Here is a 16782-nt window from a genome sequence, read left to right as displayed (position 1 = left end):
CCACTGGATTGGGACACTCAAGATGGCTCACTGAACATGATCATTCGTGCTGTCAGCTGAGAGGTCAGCTTGGTGTACCTCAGGACTCTTCCTTGGGCCGTGGGGTTTTCACAGCATAGTAGCTAGATAAGAAGCAGATTATGAAAGTTGCCAGTTTTAAGGCCTGGGGCTCCAGAGAAGTCCCAGAACCTTCTATTTATTAGTTAAATCTGGTCACAAAGCCAGCCTAAGCTGGCTTTCAAGTGTGGGAGGGGTGAGTAGGATGAGTAATAAGCTTCACCTCTTGATGTAAGAAGCATCATATGTATGAAAGGGGAAGATCTTGGGGGGCCATCTTTGGTGACTAGTGGCTACACAGAGCTAACATTTTATAATTATCTATTTACTCTGCTTTAGTGTAAAAATGGAAGAAAAGAGTCTCTCTGCAGTTCAGTAAAAAGGAACTCAGAATTATGTCTTATTGCCCCTTACCATATCAACAGTTATTGAAAACCTACTTCCAATTAATTCTCCCACTTCCTCAGAGCTGGCTTAAATTTGCTACATCTTAGAAAGTTGCATAAACAAATTTCTACTAAGGGGAAAATAGCTGACAGCATTCTTCTTAACCCCCTGCATATTTGCCTTTTAAAAATCAGACACTTGTGAATTACAGGGTGATAAAATGAATATTTTATGAGTATGACAGGGAGAGATCAATTCATTCACATTAAGTCATACTGGTTTACCCTTGAGTTGATTCTGGAAGTGTCAGGATTCCAGCCCACGTGAAAAATTGATCAAAGTTGGCCCAGCTAGGGCTGGTGAACCCTGAGAGGGACCTATGAAGAGAGACCCATGAGAATGGGAAGTCCGGAGTATGAGCAGTTGCATCTTGGCTCGTGAGGAAGATGATGAAGCTGAGACACAGGTGATATAGCTCGTAAAAGGTAAAATTACATAGAAAATCTACAGGAGCCCACAGGAGGTGAAGTGAATCATTTTAACTTTGCCATACTGACCATAAGGGCCTGGAGAAGTGTCTGACCTAGACTTCCCGAGGAAACTTGAAGCCCAAAAGGTAAACATAGGAATATTAATGCAAATGGTTAAGATTCAGGCAAAGGGAATAACACAAGATGTGGAGAGGGGGGCTTGCCTGGTCCTGGAAGATCCCACATGCCGCGGAGCAACTAAGCCCGTGTGCCACAACTACTGAGCCTGTGCTCTAGAGCCCGTGAGCCACAACTACCGAGCCCGTGTGCCACAACTACTGAGCCTGCACTCTACAGCCCGTGAGCCACAACTACTGGGCCCGTGTGCCATAACTACTGAGGATGCTCTCTAGAGCCCGTGAGCCACAACTACTGGGCCCGTGTGCCATAACTACTGAGGATGCCCTCTAGAGCCCGCGAGCCACAACTACTGAAGCCCGCACGCCTAGAGCCCGTGCTCCGCGACAAAGAGTAGCCCCTGCTCGCCGCACCTAGAGAAAGCCCGCATGCAGCAACAAAGACCCAATGCAGTCGAAAACAAATAAAATTAATTAAATAAATCTATTTAAAAAATGTGGAGAGAAAGACAGAAGTTCAGCTACACTGAGCAGAGGGTGAGAGGAGATGAAGGTTAAGACACAGGCAAGGGTCAATTTAGGTAGGGTCCAGTGGTCTGAAATTTATCTTACGGGCAACGGGGAGCCACTGCGAGATTTTCAGCAAGGCGTTAGTCCGCTGAGACTCAGAAGTGACTTGTCCAATTTATTCAAATAGGAAAAAAAACAGAAAATTAACTCCTAATTGTTTCTAATTAACTAATTCCTAATGAATTAACTAATTCTAATTCCCTGCTGTCCCATGTTTACCACTAACCCGCCAATTCAGAGGGCAAGGCAAACGTTTCTAACTGGCCACTTGCTCTGCGGAAATGGCCTCAGTGTTTCAACCGGAAACAAAATGACCGCCACGCACGCCCCCTAACGGCAGGATGCAGCCAAGCCAAGTCCGGAAAGCCGCAACACCGGAAGGGGCCGGCTGTTTCCGGTGAAAACCCAACGAAGCACAAGCTCAGCGGGCGAATCTGGGAGATTCGGCTAGCGTGCCCAGCGCGCTCGGCTCCGCGACGTCGTATGCGCGCTTTTGCGCAGGCGCGGAGCTACCGCGTAGGAAACGCGTACGCAAAACCGTGCGCGTGCCCGATCTCCGTCCGGCGCGTCGGTGCTGCTTCGAGGGTAAAACCTTTGGAGCTGTGAGGCGGATATTTGTTCTCTGAACTACAACTCCCAGCATGCCTCGCACCTCATTAATGGTACCAAGTGTGGTTTCCTAGGATAGGTTAAAAAGAAACTGAAATGACGATGACGTACCAAGGAGGAAAAAAATTGAATACGTTGTTTGAGGGCGTTGTTCACCGAAGCCCCAGTGGCCTAATGGATAAGGCATTGGCCTCCTAAGCCAGGGATTGTGGGTTCGAGTCCCATCTGGGGTGGTTGCACTTTTGCCTTTAAAATAAACTTTCCAATAAAACATTTTGCCTTTCCCCCTTCTTAAACAATTATAGCTAAAAATGCTAACTTAATTTTACTCTTTAACGATGGAAAGTGTATGCGTGGTTTTTCTAGGTGTGGGGCTACAGTTTGCAAGAATCAACATACTCCCATTTCCTTCTTCTGAGCCGTAACCCCATTAAGATTTCTGCTAAGTCAGTACGTTGAATTTTGACATCCCCTCTAGAAATAAAATCTCAAAGTTTTCTATTTCAAATTGACACCCACTTCCGACATGCCCTCATTTTCTCCAGAGTCAGCAGTCCGTCAGCGAATGGCGTCTGAAATGACGCAGTCAGGAAAGGAACTAGGACCTTCTTTTCCCTCGCCCGGCCTTTTTCCAGGCTCTTCAGTTACACTCGGCTTTCGTTTGCTTTTCTCTTAACACCTTAGGACGCCGCTCGGCGTTCGATTAATAACGCTCCGCAAAGAAGGGAAGTGAGGCATTCCACTGTCCTGCAGTCGATAGGGGGAGCCGGCACTCTGGTTCCGACCGTACCATTAAGCGGCTGAGCAGGGGGTGGTGAGGGAGTAAGAGGGGCGTAGGGCGCCGTCCCGCACCAGGCTCGGACGACGGGAAAATGGCGGCCTTGGGGTCACCGCTGCGCACTTGGCGAGGCCTTCTCCGAGAGTTGCGCTACTTGAACGCGGCCACAGGCCGACCCTATCGCCACACCGCGGCCTATCGGTACCTCGTGAAGGCTTTCCGTGCACATCGGGTACGGAAGCCCGTGTCCGGGGGCTCCAGCGTCCCTTTCCCGGGAAGGGAGGGAGAGTCGGGTCTGGGCAGGGTGGAGCGCGCCTGGCCTTAGCCCTCATTTCTGAGGCTCTGGTTCCCTCCAAACAGATCCAGGCCGTAGTCTAAGGCCTGAGCCCGGGGACTAACCGAGGACCGGCGGGAAGGCAGAGTCGTCCTGGGGTGGAGCCGTCCCTGAGGATTTCATTGGCTGTCTTTGGCCCGTGTGGAGGGGAAAGTCAGAGGGAAGTGAAATGGCGGAAATAGAGAGGGACAAGAAAAAAGATGTCCTTGGTGGAGAGTGTAGGGTCACAGGCCACAGCATCTACCCGACACTCTCCTTTCCGGAGGAGAGCTATTCTGAGAACCAGTTTTTGATGCAGAGAGGAATATTGGGCGCTTCTTGAAGAGCAGGACTACGCCGCTTCAGGGAATGGTGCCTTGCAGGGCTGAACTAGAAACCTCTAATGAGGTGGTACTGTGAGTTACAACATTAACGTGATATGTGACCAGACAACAGTTTTTCCGCCGGTAGTAGATAAATATGTACATATATATGGGAGGCCATCATCCTTGGAAAATCCCTTTGTGAAATCCGCACTCCTTCTACCCCTTAGGCAAGATCGGATGGAAGATAGTTTCTTTCTTCAAAAGGGGCAACTGAGGCTCAGGGACAGTTGACCTGTACAAGCACATGTATAGGAGCAACTAGGCTCTAGGTTACTTGGTTCCCAAATAAGAGTCTTCCATTTAATTACTGCCTTTAGAGTTACTGATCTGGCTTGGAAAGAAGTTGCAGCCTTTCTCAGAAATGATAAATTGGAGAGTCAGCTTGGGCTTTAGCAAAGGAAACAGCGTCCTTTGAGCAGTGTGGGAAAGGGGAGAACCATCATCCTAACTCTTGATTTTCTGAGCCATGGAAGTTAGAATGCAAAATGTTAGAACTAAACTTCCAACTAATTTTTAAAAGGTCACAATATTAGGGACTGTTAGGAACTTGGCTAAAAACGACGAATAAGAGCCACATGGGTGCTGTCTTTTAAGAAGCTTACGATCCACCTGAGGAGCCATATAACCAAGGACTTAGAATAAACAAGTGCTGAGGGAGTAAATAGACAACAGGGGTCCTGGCATACAGAAGGGGTAGGCTTTCAGGAGGAAGTGCATTAACCAGGGACTTGAAGAATAAATTAGAGTTAGCAAGTAAATGGGGGTTGGGGAAGATGAGGTCCAAGTAAAGAAGGTGTCCCCACCAGAAACCTGTGCAAAGTGCTCTCACTGGGCATTTCATCTTGTCTTCGTGGCAACCCCTAGTAAACTTCGTTTCCAAAAAAAAAGGACATAGAAATTCAAGAGAGGTTAAGTGACTCGTCCAAGGTCACACCTTTGATATTTCGAGCCTAGACCAGCCCTACTCTGCCTTAAGTCAGACTTCCCCTCATCCCCACACCTTGCATTTCTCTAGTCCTTTTGACTTTTCCAAGATGTGAACTCTTGCTCCATTATCAAAATCAGGATTTTGTTCTAAACTAAATGATGCTTGAAGGGGTCAACCAGATGTATTCACTCGTACTGATGGCGAGGATGGCAGGGCAGAGGCAGGGCTAGAGGCAGACGGAGATAGCCTGGCAACAGTTGAGCCATGTCAAATTTGGGAGTGTTTGTGAGACCCATTAACAAGCATGCCTGTGTCTTTTGCAAGACTTCAGACATTCCAGGCCACCAGGCTGATCAAACCAATTTAACGGGGCAAAAAAAAAAAAAAAAAAAAAAAAAGAAGGTGTACAACTGAAAGCCCAGAGGTGAGAGGAGCTGACAGTGGAAAGCTGTTACGGCTTAGGGTGTGGTGGAGGAAGTGGAGGAAGATGAGGTAGGTGGTAGGCAGGAGTTTAAACTTCATTGGAAATGTAATGGGAAGTCACTCTTAAGATTTTCAAGGTGACATGATTATAGTTGTACCTAATGGAGGCAACATGATTGCCCTTGAGAGGGCCTTGGTAACGGCTCTGAAGTTCCTTGGAAATACACCTGAAATTCATGCTAAAAATTCCAGAAACACCACTCTGTGGAATGCATATGAGGATATGGGAAAGGGTTCTATTTCCTGCTGGCTCAGAGCTAACTCAATAATCATCTATGCCCATTTTCTCTCTCCTCTCCCTAGGCTGAAGGGATTCAGTTAGCTGAATCTCCCCTTTCTCCATTGGGAAAATACAATTTTCTATTTCATTAGATCTCTCGGTCTCTTGTGGTTCATTTACTATGTTACATTGCTGATGCTTTTCTCCTGACTCCTCATGATTCAGGCTTAGCTGAATCAGGATCAGTTATGTTCTTCCCTATACTAACATAGAATTCCTGTTTCAAATTCTGTCAATTTAGACTTATATAATAGAAGTGAATGTTACCCGTTATTGATGCTTGACATTAGTGTTGGTCACTCATAAATTTTTAATTATAAAAAGTTAAATTGATTAAAGCAGATGAATTTTATTTTTGAGCAGCTTATAGGTGCCATTTTCATATATGTGATCTGCAAATCTTAAAGCACACATTCTAGTTTTCAGATTCCAAACCTAGATATTCAAGTAAAGAAAGGTCAAAGAGAGACATACGTAGGCAGTGGTGCCCAGAGATTAATCCACACTTGAACAGGGCTCCTTAAGTCATTTGAGGCTATGCACACATCTATTGTCTTACCTTTCCTGCCCCTTTCTCACAGCCTCAGAACATAAAACTAGTCAAGTAAAGTCTGTGTACTAATTTAATCTGGAAGTTAATTATGATGAAGAAAAAACAAGGTTTATAGTCACTTTGGAATGGATATGGAATTTCCAGCTTCTAAAGGTCATCAGAATACAGATTTTTTAGATGAATAAATTGTGAGAGCGAGTATAATTAAGTAGTATGAACATATGCATATTACTTTTATTTATAAAACCTTCATTTTGTTACTGGTGAGGACAAAGCTATTTTTCAGAAAAATAAGTTTTTAATTTTCATTGAAATGAAAGGCATATGCCATATTAACCAAAGTCCACAGTCACATAAAATAAAGCAGCCCTTCATTTGTTTGAAGGGGAGAAAGTTCTGTATTTGATTCCTTAGGTGACGTTAATGATCAGTGACCTGACTGTATTCCCCATCTCTGCTATTAACCAACCATAGAGCCTCTCTGGGCTTTAGTTCCCTCATTCGTTAAATGAGGGTGTTGAACCAAGAGATAAACTTTTTTCCGGTATTAAAATTTGAGGACAGGATGAAATGCTTCAGTGAAACTCCTTGTAAAATTCCTCTTTGATTAACAGGTGCCAGCTTTCCTAATCATCAACAGTTACAGTGTGCCTCTATATATGTACAGAGTGCCTTTATATATGTTATTAAGTATGCACAAACACATGTTTGTAGGTCCTCTGCAATTTACTTTCATTCTAGAGAATGCTTGTTTAACAAATCTTTCTCTGTGGACCTGTGTCTGCAGCTGGGCTGTTAATAGAGTATCTGACCTTGTTCCTTCTCCAGGTCACCAGTGAGAAGCTGTGCAGAGCCCGGCATGAGCTTCATTTCCAAGCTGCCACCTATCTCTGCCTTCTGCGCAGCATCCGAGAACATGTGGCCCTTCACCAGGAATTTCATGGCAAGGGTGAGCGCTCAGCGGAGGAGTCGGCTGGCTTAGTGGGTCTCAAGTTGCCCCAGCAGCCTGGAGGGAAGGGCTGGGAGCCATGAAAATGGAGAGCTTCCTTGGATGCTGCCTTCATACAGGAATTTAATCGTTTCTATCAATATGTATTTATCATTAAATTTTTTTTAAAGTTTAGGGGTTTTCTCTGAAATTTTGTTGACTGAGGTTTTCTTAGGGAGGTTTCATCTTTACTCTCAGTGAATTTTCTGAAGTTCTTACACTAGGCTGATTGATGTTCTTGATTTACTTTTAAAACTCTTTATTTTTTTCTTTAATTTAAAAAGTAATACAGCCTATTAAGGAATTCAAATGGCATAGACATATAAAATAAAGCCCTCTTACCTTTTCCCTTGCCCCTCTCTCCGCTCTCCCAACCCCATTACCAGGTGGTAACGATTACTAACAGTTTGGTGTGCATCTTTCTAGATGTTTCCTATACATAAACAAACAATTATACATATATACCTTTTATCTAAAAGTACACAAATATGATGTTAAGGTCCTGGTAGGAAACAGATGGCACACTCATACAGGGTTACTGAGGAGAGTTAATGAAGGGATATTTATAAAGATGTGGCTTGAATTAAGGTCAACAAGACAGTGGGGAGCTGTCATCTCCCTAGGCCTGACGGAGTTGACCCTTAGGTGTAAGAACATGGCCACCACTCATCTACCGGCTGCAGGAAGACCAGGGAGAGGGCAATGGAATGAGCACACTGACCGCTCCGCCTCTGCCTTCTACCCTCCATGTCAAATTGCTCTTCCTCCTGAATTCTGTCTCAGGGTGAAGGGCTGCGTAATGCACTTGGCTGACCAAGTCAAGAACTTGGGCTTCATTCTGTGTTTCTCTTTCTCCTCACTCTCCACATCCAGTCAGTAAGTTCTGCTTCTGCAAGAACTGTTAGCATCACCATCTCTGTCCTAGTTCAGGCGCTGGAAATCTTTTGGCTGAACTATTAAACTAGACTCTTAAATGGTCCCCTTGCCTCTAAAGTCCTGAATTCCACAAGTAAAGATTCTCTGTGAACTACCAATAGTTCTTTATGTGTGCCCCCTTTGTGGTATATGTCAGTTTCTTCTGGTATTACAATTGTAGACATGTAATCTCTTTTTCCCTGGACTCTCAGCTCCTTTAGAGTAAGGATGATGTCTCATTCATTTCTGTAGCCTATAAAGCGTCTTCCACAGTGACTTGCATAGACAATTAGTCAGTGTTTTGAATGCAAGGCTCAGTTCTGCTCACTAGAACAATCTGAACAGAATACTCCAAGCACTTCAAAACATTATCTCTTTCTTCTAAGAGATTAACGTTAAAATAATAGTATTAAGAGGTCAAAACAAGCATTTGTTCAATTGAACAGATCAAAAAAAATGTTTAACATACTATTTCCCCCTGTGTTATTTCATGGACATGGGTATATTATTATCTGAAGATGTTTTACTTTGCTAAGATGAAGAAAGCAAAAGGATTAGGATAGATTGATGTTTTGATTCCTTTAGTTAAAATATTGTGTATATAACAAATAACTTTTTTTTTCTGGCCGAGCCGAGCAGCTTGCGGGATCTTAGTTCCCCGAATGGGGACTGAACCCGGGCCACAGCAGTGAAAGCGCCGAGTCCTAGCCACTGGACCGCCAGGGAATTCCCATAACATTTTTAAAGAAAGAGATTTGAGGCAGAATTGCCTAAAGGGGTAGGAAATACTTATGGGCTTGAAGTCATATAGACCTAGGCTTTAATCCCATCTTTATAATTTACCAGCTGTGTGATCTTGGGTGGGTTAGTTGCCCTGAGCTTGTTCCCTCTTTTGTAGAATGAGAATGCCAACAAGGTGGTTGTAATAAGTGAGAATAATGTTTACATAAAACATTTGCACAGTACATAAGTGCCTGACAAAAAAGAAAAACTTGTTTTCATCTTAAACCACCACACCCTTATTCTTTCATCATGAACCCTTCCTCTAAGCCCTATTGCCACCAGTCTTCTGAAATACAGCCAACTTATTTCCCATGGTTTAAATGATTTGCTCAGGCCATTTCTGTCCTTATATAATCAACCTGGACCTCCTATCAATGGTCTTACCATCCAGAATTAGGTGAACTCAATGTTAGAAATAGATGGAATTGACTCGGATATGAACTGTATTAGTGATAAACTTTCTATACAGGGAATGTCCTAAAACTAGGGACTCCTGAGGTTTTGGCACTGTGTTAACTCACTGTAGTTTTTGATGTGGTACATGCTTTATCACATTCCTTTGCTGTCTCTTCTGACTGTCCTTTAACTTCAGCTGCTTCCTCTCACCGAATTCTATTAGTATTTAAATATGCTCAAGGCTCTTCCATCTAAAAACAACTATAGTTGACCCTTGAGCAATTTGGGGGATTAGGGGCACCAATCCTCCACAGAGTCAAAACTCTGAGTTTAACTTATAGTCTGCCCTCCACGGTTCTGCATCTGCAGATTCAACCAACTGCAGGTCGGGTAGTACTTTGGTATTTATTATTGAAAAAATCCACGTATAAGTGGACCAGCACAGTTCAAACACATGTTGTTCAAGGGTCAGTTGTACTCAGCTTTAACTCAAATATCTTTTCAGCTCCTATCTTCTAACTCATTCCTCTTCGCAAACAAATTGAATGTATTCAATGAATTGAATGAATTTATTCAGTGAATTGAGTGAATTTTCATTTTATACATTTTTTTTTTAAAGTCTTTATTGAATTTGTTACAATATTGCTTCTGTTTTATGTTTTGGTTTTTTGGCCGCGAGGCATGTGGGAAAAATAAGTTATACTGAGGTATAATGTACATATAATAAATATACAGGTCAATGAATAATGACAAATGAATGCATCTGTGTAATAACCACACCAATAAAGCTATAGAACATTTTCATTGCCCCCCAAAAGTTCCCTTGTGCCCATTTGCAGACAACGTCCCTTCCCCACACCTGGTCCCAGGCAACCATTGACCTGCCTGCTGTAACCATAGATTAGTTTGGCCTGTTCAAGTATTTCATCCAAATGCAGTCATATAGTATTTACTCTTTTGAGTTGGCTTCTTTTGCTCAGCATGCAGATTTTGAGGTTAATAATCCATGTTGTCTCATGTACCCATTTTCTGCATTTTTCATGACCATTCATTCTTAATCCACTGCAGTCTGGTTTTTCACCCTCTACTAGAACTGCCTTGCAAATTTACAAATGACCTTCATGCCACTAAACCCAATGGATCATTCCTTATCTTGCTGACCCCTAGGGAGTATTTGCCACTGTTAACTTTTCCTTCCTTTTCTCTTGGCTTTCATGATACATTTTCTGCTTTCTTCTCTCACTCTAGCCATTTGTCTAGAGTTTCCTCTTCTGTGTATCGCTTATATGTTGGTGTTCCTCACGTTCAGACCTAGGTCCTTATCTCACACTCTACATGCTTTCCCTGGGTGATCACCTCCATTCCAAGGCTTTAATTATCATCAACAGGCTAACTCCAGTCCAGGCTCCCCTGCCAAGCTATAGACCCGTGCGTCCAGCGGCCAGACAACACCGCTTAGGTGACTCAAAGGCATCTCAAATTCAGTGCATCTAAAATGGAAACTCCTCATTCCCCCATAAAATCCCTGGCGTTCCCTGTTAGTTCATTGACATTCTCAGCCACTTAAGTCGGAAATCTGAGTTATTCGAGACTGCTTCCTCTCCTTCACATCCTCAGCTAAATAATCGTTAAATTAGATTTTACCTCCTAAGAGTCTTGACTCGCTATTGCTAGTACCCTAGCGCAGACCTCTTATCTCCTGCATCTCTTCTCTGAACCACTGCCCTCCCTAACTGGTCTCGTTAAATCCAAATTGCGCTCTTCAATCAATCCATATTCCACTGTGTACAGATCTGATCTTGTCTCTCTCCAGCTTACAACTCTTCAAGTTAAACTTTAACAAGGGCCTGCAGGATCTGGCCCTTGCCAAATCTCTTGAGCCACATCTCTACTCCCCGTACGTTTGACAGTCTAGCCATACCGAAATTTGGTTCTAGGAGCCATGGCTTTCAACATTCTGCTGCGTGTGGCTTGCAGGATGTTAGTTCCCCGACCAGGGCTCAAACCCACGCCCCCTGCAGTGGAAGTATGGAGTCCTAACCACTGGACCACAAGGGAAGTCCCCCAGAATTTGAATTTTTTAATCTACATTTAAATTAACAGGAACCATGTTTATAAAATTTGATGTTAGGTATGTACTCATGCCCCAAGGATAATTGCAGTATTAAATTTTACTATATAGCCTTTATTTATTTACTATATTAGTTTATAAATTACAGTAAAATGCAGAGTTGTCTGCTCTGGATGGCTAGCAAAATGTATGCTACTTGTACCTATTCTAATTTTTAATTACCTAGTTTCTAGCATGTATAGATTAAGAGTATATACTGTTCTTGTAAGTTCCTGTTTCCTTATGAGACCTTATTCCTGAAGGAATGGATATCATTGCTAGAATGTACACAAAGACATATTCACAGAGGTTTTTGTTTTTTTCAGATAAGAGTAAATTTTAAAAATTAAAAAAAGTTTACAAACAAAGAGAACGAACTTCTGTTAATGATAGTCTAGGTAATTTGGATTAACCCTTCTGTTGAAGACAGCTAAAAAACATGGATGAAATTTTTTTTTTAATTCTTAAAATCATTAAAGAGCTATTAAGATAAGTAGGGAAATACTAGGCCAAATCTTAGAAGACAAGCACCAAGAAAAGTAAGTGCAGCACACAAAGGCACATTTTTGGCTTCAGGGCATTTGCCAATTTAGTAGCAATAGCTTCAGTATTGAAACTGACCTGTATTTTTGGTGGGATTATAGGGCTAGGGAGGCAAAAGGCAAAGTCTAGGGCCCACCAAGGTGGGCACTCTAATAAACTCACACTCACTTTAAACTAGGACCCTGGAGTTCACCCTCAAGTGTGAACTGGAAATAAAAAAAGCCCTTGCCAGGCTTTCAGACCATATTTTTGCCATTTTGGTGTCAAGAGAAATTAAAGCATTGAATTTGTATCATGGTGATCCTTGACAAGTACTTCAAGTTACTATCAGAGAAAAATAAAAATCCCCTCTGGAGAAAGATAGCATTATATCCTACTTAGGGCTTATATTATTCCTACACATAGTTTTTCAAATACATGTTCAGCACACAAAGATAACCAGACACAGAAGAAAACAAGACCCCATAAGTGAAAACCAGGAAATACAACAGACAACAGAAACAGAAACAGAAAACATCAGATATTATAATTAGCAAACTCAGATTACAAAACAATTATGATCACTAGGGTCAAAGAACAGCTAACCTTGGGAATTTCATCAAGGAAACCAGAAACTATAAAAAATGACTTAGATTTGAAAAACAAAATAAAAATTCTAGAACTGAAAAACTAAAGAATTTAATGGATGGGTTTAACAGCAGACTAGATACAGTGGAAGGGAGATTAGTGTGAACTATAAAATTTGTCAGAAAAAAAGCATCAAGAAGGTAGCTTGGCAAGACAAGGTGGAAAATGCGAAGAGAGTAAAGAGACATAGAGGAAACAGTGAAAACTTTATTTGGAGGTCCAGAAGTTGATGAATGACAGTATTTGAGAATAGCTAAAAATTTCCTGGAATTGATAGATGTCAGTTCACAGATTCTAAAAGCTCAATGAATCTCAAGCAGAATAAATAAAAATCCACACCCAGATACATCATAGTAAGTTGCAGAAAACACAGGCAAAAAGAACAAAATTTGAAAGCAGCCAGCTCTCTTCAAAGGAGTGACAGACTGAGAACTGACTTCCCAGGAGCAACGAAGGCTGCAGAACAATAGAATCTATGTGCTGAAAGAAAATAACTTCCAACCTAGAATACCCATCTAGAATTGAGAAAGGCAAAATAAAGGTCTTTTCAGATCAACAAAAATGGAAGAGTTCCTTACCAGCAGGCCAAACACTAAAGCAAACCCTGAGGCAGGGTAGGCAAACTTCCCTAAAGAGCTAGATAGTAAATATTTTAGTCTTGCAGGCCATAGGGTATGGTGTCTGTCACAACCACTCAACTTTGCTGTTGTAGCGCAAAAAAACCATAGACAATAACAAATCAGTAAGCCTGGTGGTATTCCAATGAAACTATTCACAAAAATTGGCAATGGGCTGGATTTGATGGGTGAATTGTATATTGCTGACTCGTGTCCTAAAGTTTAAACATCAGACAAAAGGGAAATGACCCCAGATGCAGAGATTCCAGAAGGAAAGCAAAGCAAAGTGGTAAATAAACAAACATCGATTATATGAAACTTGGTTTTAAAAAACATAAAGAACTGGGAATTCCCTGGCCGTCCAATGGTTAGGACTCTGCACTTTAACTGCCGTGGGCCTGGGTTCCATCCCTGGTTGGGGAACTAAGATCCCACAAGCTGCGGGGTGCAGCCAAAAAAAAAAACTGTAAAGAACTAAAACATGCTTAACAAGAGCATGTATCTTGGGAATAGGTTAAATGGAGTTAGTTTTCTAGGTTCTCTCTGGGGGAAGTGTAAAGACTTTGATACATTAAAAACGCCCCTTATAACTTCTAGGGTAACTGCTAAAAGAATAAAAACAGACTAAAATTTTCAGACTACTAGAAGGGGAAAAAATGGAATGATTAAAAGGCAGGCAAGAAAGGAGAGAAAATTAAACATAAAACAGGTGAGACAAATAGACAAAATAAGAGCTTTAAACTCAAGCACATGTGTAATTACATGAATATGAATGATTAAATGCTTCAATTAAAAGACAGTGAATATCAGACTATTGAAAAAAACCATGTTTTTAAAAAATAAGAGATACATCTAAAATGTAAGCAACCAGAAAGGTAGAAAGTAAGAGAGGGATAAGAACTAAAATCTCTTCACTGACACATAACATTTCAACATTTTAGTGTATTTTCCTCCTAAGGGTATTGTATATATAATAGTGCATTCCTCTCAGACATATTAATTTGTAAATTTTTCTTTTATTGTAAATAGTTTTCAAAGGATGATATTCCAAGTATTGGAGTTGTTTGAATTTTCAGTTCTCTGAATAACTGGTGGGAAACTATCTGGTCAGTTACTAAACACTAGGATGATTCTAAGATTTTTGTTGGCCCAGTATGCATTTAAAGGGATCTTGGGGGAATTCCCTGGTGGTCCAGTGGTTAGGACTCGGTGCTTTCACTGGCAGGGCACAGGTGCCATCCCTGGCCAGGGAACTAAGATCCCTCAAGCAGCGCAGTGCGGCCAAAAAGAAAAAAAGGATCTTGGGACTATGATTGTTATTTCATGTAAATTTTTTACTGATCTTGATATTAAATTATAAGTTCCAAGACAATGTATATAAAATCTTAATGAAACAAAAAATTTTACCATTATTTCCTTGCAAAGTACCTATGTCTCATCTTAAGGAATTAATATTTTACAAAAAAAAAGTTAAAACCTCAGGGCAAGGCTCTGGGCTAGGATTTTCTGCTAGCTCATTTAGTCCTCACAACAGTGCTATAAGGTATGTATCTTCATTAGACATGAGATTAAGAAATAAATCGCTGAAGGTCCCACAGTTAGTAATCGGTCGACCTACGTCTGGAATGCGGGGTGATGGCAAGCTAAGAACCCACAGGCTTGCTTTTCTGTTGTCAGGTCTGCTGATACACTGAAAAGGCCTTATCCTTCAAATTTAGCTCTCAAGCAGGAAAAAAATTCTCTACAAGATGACCTTTACCTGCTTAGCAGTAGAATACTGCTTAACTTTTATAGTTTCTAATTTAGACTAACAGCTTCCTGCTATATATATAAGTAACGAAGACAAATCCGAATGGGGTAGGTGGCCTGTTTCGTAGTGCAGTAATTTCAGGCGTTATTTCCTGAACCTGATTTATTCCAGTTGGGGGTGCTTAAAGCCTCCCTGCATAGATTAAGGAAGATGACCCAGCTGTCAGGTCTCCAGGGCTCCTTCTGTAGAGGGTCGGGCAGCAGTGAGAAAGGAGTCGAGTCTACACGATTTTCAGGTGGGCCCTTGAAAACGAGTTAATCGGTCAATGAATATTCGTCAGGAATACGCCCGTATTAGCTCCTAAGGCTGCTAACCTCCGTCGAAACGACGGGTATGGTCTCTACTTACTTTCGACTCGGGCTAACCCTCTGGCACACTGGCTAACTTGGGGCTGGTTCGCCAGCACAGCGCGCAACGCTGCCCTAGCGGACCTGCAACCTGGAGCGTGAAGTTTCGCGCCCGGGGCGGATCCGGCTCGAGGGTCCGTTGAGGCACCAGAGTCTCGCGAGATCTGGAGGGCTGGGGCGGGAGAGGCCCGCATGCACGCGCCCGAGAGCCGTTAGGGTGGAACCCCTCCCGCACGGGGTGGGCGGAGCAAATACAGTTGGACGCTAGTTGGTGGAGCCCCCGCGGGAAACGACTAAGCGCGAGGAGCGTGCGCGCTCACGTCGCGGCGACGGTGGCGGCGAGCGGCGTCAGAGCTTGAAGGGGGGGCTGACGTCTTCTGGCGGGTGGCGGTGTTGGAGACGAGAGCTTGGTTAGCCGGTATTGCTTCTGTCCCAGGAACCCGACGGAGAGTGAGGGAACGAGGGTCGCTTTCGGGGGCTGCTGCCTTCCACGTACGCGTCGTCGTGAGGAGCGCAGCCCGGACTCTCCTGCAACCCCTCCAGCTCCCTTTTCCGCACGCCTCGAGGCAGCGGCGGCAACTGAGACAGCGTCTCACCTTCCCCCACCCCTTCCCCTTGTCCCCCCGCCCGAGAGGGCCCGGTCTGCGCCCCACCCCCGTCCGTCCGCCCGCTACGCCGCCGCCATGTCGGCGCAGGCCCAGATGCGCGCGATGCTGGACCAGTTGATGGGCACCTCCCGGGACGGTAAGCCTCTGCCAGTGCCCTGGGGGTGGGGGAAGGGATGGGGAAGGCGAGGGAAGGGTCTCCGCGGGCGCACCTGGGCTTGTGTGTGTGGCTGAGTAAGGGGCTCCCAGATTGGTAACACGAGGTCCCGGCTCCCGTCCCATCCAATCAGGGCTGGGCAGGCGGGCCTGGGGGGCGGCGACCGAGCGGATTGGCGGGAACTGCTGCCAATGGGGTCAGGCGGGGCCTGGAGGCCGAAAGGAGAGTTTGAGCCTTGAGTGTTGACTTGGCTGGGACGGGAGAGCCCACGTCTTTTTTGCGTAGGCGGGCGGCCTGTTTTGTCGCTGATTAGGTACCTGCGGACCGCTAAAGCCTCCGCCCCCTGAACTAATTCCTTAACCCAGAGCTTTGGGATCAGTCCTCGTCGCCGCCTTCCAGAGTATCCAGGGAGAAGTGGCCCCCATCATCCACCCCCTTACCTGGGTCCGGAGAAAACCTTTACTAGGAATCCAGTCCCAGGGATGAAACAACCATTCTTATGGGAAAATCTGACCCAAACCATGGTTTCTTGAAGCGGGTGTGTTTGGCCCATTTTGTGAAAAGAAGGATGTTACGGCCTGTTTTTTTTCCGAGAGACCTCCATTTTGTTAGACAATTTAATAGAGGCTTTGTTCAGTAAATATTGACAAACCTTGCTTGTGCCCCGAATAGAACCATTTTGAAAATGTGGTGCCCAGTGAAGTAGAATTGAGGGGAAACAACGATCCTTTTAGGCGCTTAGGTTAGAGCTTGTATAGAAAACCACTAATGGCTGGATATCTTTTTGTCATAGAGAATTTCTAGATAAGATGAAATGCTGATGCTTTTTTGGTGGTGATAATTAGTAATGTACTCTTTGATATTCGACTCAAATCCATGCTAATATGGAGGAAGGGTCTAGTTCACTACTTTTTCTCTTAAAGACAAAGCCAA

At 43.6% G+C, this 16782-nt stretch overlaps 2 protein-coding genes and 1 non-coding gene across 8 annotated transcripts in view; all 3 read left to right on the top strand.

Moving 5' to 3' along the window:
• The first annotated feature begins 2390 nt into the window (after nt 1-2390).
• On the top strand, nt 2391-2463 carry TRNAR-CCU. The gene has a single exon. It is a non-coding gene; the product is annotated as a tRNA-Arg (tRNA).
• Nucleotides 2464-3041: 578 nt separating this feature from the next.
• On the top strand, nt 3042-7074 carry FMC1 (formation of mitochondrial complex V assembly factor 1 homolog). The gene is made up of 2 exons (XM_036864361.1): nt 3042-3240; nt 6780-7074. Exons 1-2 carry the CDS (start codon nt 3103-3105, stop codon nt 6981-6983), a joined length of 342 nt encoding a protein of 113 aa, XP_036720256.1. The 5' UTR covers nt 3042-3102; the 3' UTR covers nt 6984-7074.
• Nucleotides 7075-15282: 8208 nt separating this feature from the next.
• Nucleotides 15283-16782, top strand: part of LOC118901233 (putative RNA-binding protein Luc7-like 2) — a 55936-nt gene continuing 54436 nt past the window's right edge. For 2 of the 6 annotated variants that reach the window (XM_036864347.1, XM_036864344.1), the window contains exon 1: nt 15283-15831. Coding sequence is in view for 1 of the 6 variants with exons in the window: in XM_036864350.1 (XP_036720245.1) it covers nt 15771-15831 (61 nt within the window). In the remaining 5 variants the exon portion in view is untranslated. The remainder of the gene's footprint in view (nt 15832-16782) is intronic. The other 4 variants (XM_036864349.1, XM_036864348.1, XM_036864352.1 and 1 more) reach the window with 3 other exon arrangements.

Source organism: Balaenoptera musculus, chromosome 9, assembly GCF_009873245.2.
Source record: "Balaenoptera musculus isolate JJ_BM4_2016_0621 chromosome 9, mBalMus1.pri.v3, whole genome shotgun sequence".
NCBI classification, from domain to species: domain Eukaryota; kingdom Metazoa; phylum Chordata; class Mammalia; order Artiodactyla; family Balaenopteridae; genus Balaenoptera; species Balaenoptera musculus.
Note: the sequence above shows the minus strand (reverse complement) of the source record. Positions and strands in the feature narration are given on the sequence as shown.

What these genes read in the sequence shown, in the direction of transcription:
- FMC1 (XM_036864361.1), top strand. Translation starts at nt 3,103, where the DNA reads ATGGCGGCCTTGGGGTCACCGCTGCGCACTTGGCGAGGCCTTCTCCGA. An exon ending in AGGCTTTCCGTGCACATCGG is followed by an intron (nt 3,241 to 6,779) that starts GTACGGAAGCCC and finishes TTCCTTCTCCAG; the next exon opens with GTCACCAGTGAGAAGCTGTG.